General features: G+C 32.1%; 1 protein-coding gene across 1 annotated transcript in view; it reads right to left on the bottom strand.

The window, feature by feature from the left end:
• Nucleotides 1–438: 438 nt before the first annotated feature.
• The window catches only part of LOC105556348 (solute carrier family 13 member 5-like), a gene marked incomplete at its 3' end in the record, with an annotated part of 4,734 nt that continues 705 nt past the window's right edge, over nt 439–4,467 (bottom strand). The window contains exon 2 of the mRNA XM_012003431.1: nt 439–819. Within this exon, the coding sequence (XP_011858821.1) occupies nt 439–819 (381 nt within the window). The remainder of the gene's footprint in view (nt 820–4,467) is intronic.

Genomic DNA, 4,467 nt, shown 5'->3' with positions numbered 1-4,467 from the left:
GAGCGGCGAGCTTACTTGACAACTTTTTTTCGGCGCGCCGCTCCACCTCTCGCTATTAGATGATGCCCCACCGTTGCCTGCCGAGTCCGGCCTTCTACGCTCTTATTCGCTCAGACATTAAAATTAATTTCTCGATAACTACTGCGAATTTTGCAAAATGGTATAGGACTTTTCTATTCAGTTTGCCCCGGTCTATCTGCCATCTACGGGACATACGGTTGGGACACACCATGTATACATAGATAGGAGCGACTTTATACATATACAATAAAAATAAAACACGTATAATTTACTTTAAACCTCCTTTTCAGAACAAAATAACATGAAACCTACTAAAAAATTCACATTGCGTATCAATTGCAAAATAATGTTTTGTTGTTTTCAAACGTATGATTTGGTCACATGTCCCCTTTCTGTTTTGACAAATTCAATTAATACTTGTTCCAATTCGCTCAAAACAGCAAATATTATGGGCACCATCATAGCAGTGGCCGCGGTATTTGACACCCACATGGATATAAATGTTGTGACCACACATATGCCACCAAGCAATCGTGCGTGGCTACAGCCAACTGTCTTCATAACTCCGAGGGCAATTCTAAGGTGGAGATTACTGTGCTCGATAGCAATAGCGAGAATCAAACCACCAATGAACACCATTATTGTGTCATTCATGTAACAAGTGCATGTATCTGCTGTACTGAGTATCCCCAAAGCTGGGAACAGGACTACCGGAATGAGCGATGTCACTGCCATGGGGAAGCAATCGGTTACCCAGTAACCACCCATGAGTAATACAACATATGCACATTTGACTTCCTACAAAAATCATTAAATTATTGTGTATCGTTATAATAGAAAATGTAAACTTTGTAACTACGTCTTTTTTCATTTCTTTTTCTAACAAAGGCAAACAGTATTGGATGGTAGGGTCCAGATTTTAAAAATAATTAGTAAATTGGAAGAGATATTGATTTGTATCGTTGAAAGCATTAAAGATAAAATCTAGGAATGGACTCTAGTTTTTCTTAGATCTTTTCTAGATTTTTATAAAATTCTCTCTCTAGAAAACTAAAATTAACAAAATTTACATTAAAAATTTACATTAAAAATTACGGAAATTAAAATACATAGAAACTAGGAAGAGATTACCGAATAATCATAAATCAAAGGAAAAGGTAAAAGAAAAAGCGCCCAGAAGAGTGCAAAAATAATCTTCCAATAGATTTTGAAAAAGCGTCCTGTATGTCTTAAACAGCTGGTGAGATTCCTCCAATAGTTGACAGATTCATCTTCTCTCCTTTCAATTATAAACGCAAAATTTTTTAAATCCTTCATTATGTAGGTTCATGGTGTACATTTTATTTATATAAATTTTTCAAACATAGCAATGTAATTTATTAAAAAACTGACAATAATACATTTTAACGAAAGGAAATTAAAAGATAAGAATAATTAATTCTTGTATACAAGGTGAGTCACAACATTTCTGCCAGAGATCAGCGCGCCGTTGCCGGCGAGCTTACGTCGCCGCTCCCGCGTCTCGCGTCCCCCCCCCCCCCCCGCCTGGCAATATCGATCGCCGTGCGGTCACATCTCGCCACGCGCTCGAATTGGACAGTGGGCAGGGCAAAGATGACGATTTTTGATAATTAATTACTCGTTAACTATTGCGAAAATTGCAAATGGTACAGGACTTTTCTGTTCATCTCGATCCGTTCTACCTTCTCACGAGCTCTGGCAGAAATGTTGTGACTCACCCTGTATAGTTTTATATTTAATATAGTTTAGATTTGAGAAACACTTTAACATGTTAAAAGTTTATAAAGAATTGAAAAATAAATTAAAAAAGTAGTATTTAACATAATTTATAATGTTATACTTCTACTGCATATAATGTGTTGAAAATTTTTATTTTGTCTAAAATTAAATATTTTTTTAGAATATAAACTCTTAAAAGAAGTTTGTAAAAAATAAACTAATAAAAATTTTATAATAAAATATGGATTTGAGTGCAACAAAACCGATCTGAAATTAATACAAATGACTACAGAAAATGTCATTTTTTATCGGCCTGGATCTTGAAAACCTAATAATAATATTTCTATGTGAATTTTCTATACTTTTTCTGTCATTGTCAACAAATTGCCACTGATTATTTGTTAGTTGTAAAATACAGCTCGAATAATAAATCTACATATCTCATTTTTATTTATTTATCTAAATCAATAAATAATTTACGTTTTAATGCTAATAAGCGTCACATTGAAATCTCCATAAAGAATTTATTGCAAAAAAATCATCAATCTGGATTTGAACCTGGGTCTCCCTACAATCTACGAGAATATCTATACTATATTTAAATTGTCTAAAATAAGACGTACTGGTTTTATTAACTGCCTACTAATTATTAAGCTAACAAGGATCAACTCGATTGACATCTTCTCTAACATTTGTATATTACTTGCGTGTTAATTTTTAATACTTGTGTGTTACTACACCCTAATGGCATAGTACATTGGCTAAACATTGGTCCAATATTGATTACATTAGACATGCATTGGCCGATATTGTCCAACGTAAAGCCAATATTGGGTTACGAAATAAATGTAAATATTGCATGATAATAATTACATAATATTAGATTTATATTGGAAGTGCATTCAATATGTAACAACGTCATAAAAATATTGGCCTAATACTACCTATATATAATACAATATATATATATATACTACAATATTAGATCGTAATAATCAATAACAATTTATAACTTTTTGCAAATTAATTATATAACCATAAAAATTATGATTTATTGTATTGGGTGTAGTAACACATAAGTATTAAAAATTAACACGCAAGTAATATATAATTTTTACAATAAAGATTTTATGAAAACAAAAATTTTTATTTGAATTAATTTAACACTTATCTAAAATACATCCTTGAATCGCAATTGTGACATAATAAAATTATTTAAAATAAAAACTTTTTACAACTTTAACCTTAAATTTCTCAAAATTATTATATATTATTTTCAAATTCGATATTGTGTTTAGTATACTAAAACGAGTATTGAGAAAAATTATTCTTTTTTTTAAGTTTTCAGAAAATTATTTTCTTCTATATATGTGGTAACTTTTACATGTTACCTTATTTATAGTGAAATGCTTTACATTCGAATTAAATATTACATCAGGTGCTAACCTTTCTATTGGTTCTATATCCTCATTTTCCTTTTTTTCTTCAATCATGTTATTTAATATTTAGTATGTTTATAAAATACGTATTTAAAATGTCAAAATTAATTTTAGTGTTGTTAATTATGACTCGCAGACAATATAAGTACTGCGATTTCACATCGTACGATATTTTCGTATAATTCTCGATTAAGGATGTATCGGACCTATCTTCAAAATAGTACAAAGTCGCTAAAAATTTGTGAAATTGTTCTTTTAGGCCGGTATTCATAGTCCAAGCTTGAGTTTCAAGACGATCTTAAGCCCGTTCTTAAGACCAAAATCGATTCGTAGTTCTTGCTTAAGATCGATTCTCAAGTTGAAACTTCTTCTTCTTTCCTATGGCTCCCGGCTCAACCGCTGAGCCGACACGGAAGTTGAAACTTGAAGTCGGTCTCAAGGTAGAACTACAGTAAATCGCCGACTTGAGATGGTCTTGAGCTGAAAAAAATCGCAAATAATTCAGGAAAAAACATTTGTAAAGTGAAAAATACCTTTATAAGAGTACACATAAGACTCCAACCATCGTTTCTTACATCTAGATTTACTATGCGTTAAGAGTAGATATTTAAGTATTTCCAATTTCATGCACTTTTGTCTAAGATTGTACGTCCAATACATCCTTAATTTGTTTTATTAACGTGCGCGCGCGCGCACACACACACACACATATACGCGCGCGCGTATATTCAGTATGTCCCCAAATTTACACTTCAAAATACCATAGCTTTTAGAAAGTTGTCGAGAAAATAAATTATATATATGTAAAATAACCTTTTTTAAAAAAGGTGAATATTAGATAGTGCCACCTCTTTGCTGATCATGTTCTCCTGATACTTTGTCATTTTCTCGATTCTCGATTTTTGCGATTTGAATTTGGAAATTCTCGGAAATCCAATTCTTGGAATTTTTGATAGTGCCACCTCTTTGCTGATCATGTTCTCCTGATACTTTACCATTTTCTCGAATTTCAATTTTCGCGATTTGAATTTGGAAATTCTCGGAAATCCAATTCTTGGAATTACAGATAGTGCCACCTATTTGCTGATCATGTTCTCCTGATACTTTGCCAGTTTTACGATTTTCGATTTTGGCGTTTTGAAGAATGAAATTCTCGGAAATTCAATTCTTGGAATTTTAGATAGTGCCACCTCTTTGCTGATCATGTTCTCCTGATACTGTGCCATTTTCTCGATTCTCGATTTTCGCGATTTGAATTTGGAAATTC

Source organism: Vollenhovia emeryi, unplaced genomic scaffold (genome assembly GCF_000949405.1).
Source record: "Vollenhovia emeryi isolate VEMERY1.0 unplaced genomic scaffold, V.emery_V1.0 DF940080.1, whole genome shotgun sequence".
Classification (NCBI taxonomy): Eukaryota; Metazoa; Arthropoda; class Insecta; order Hymenoptera; family Formicidae; genus Vollenhovia; species Vollenhovia emeryi.
The sequence above is the reverse complement of the archived record's forward strand: the minus strand, read 5'-3'. Positions and strand labels throughout refer to the sequence as shown.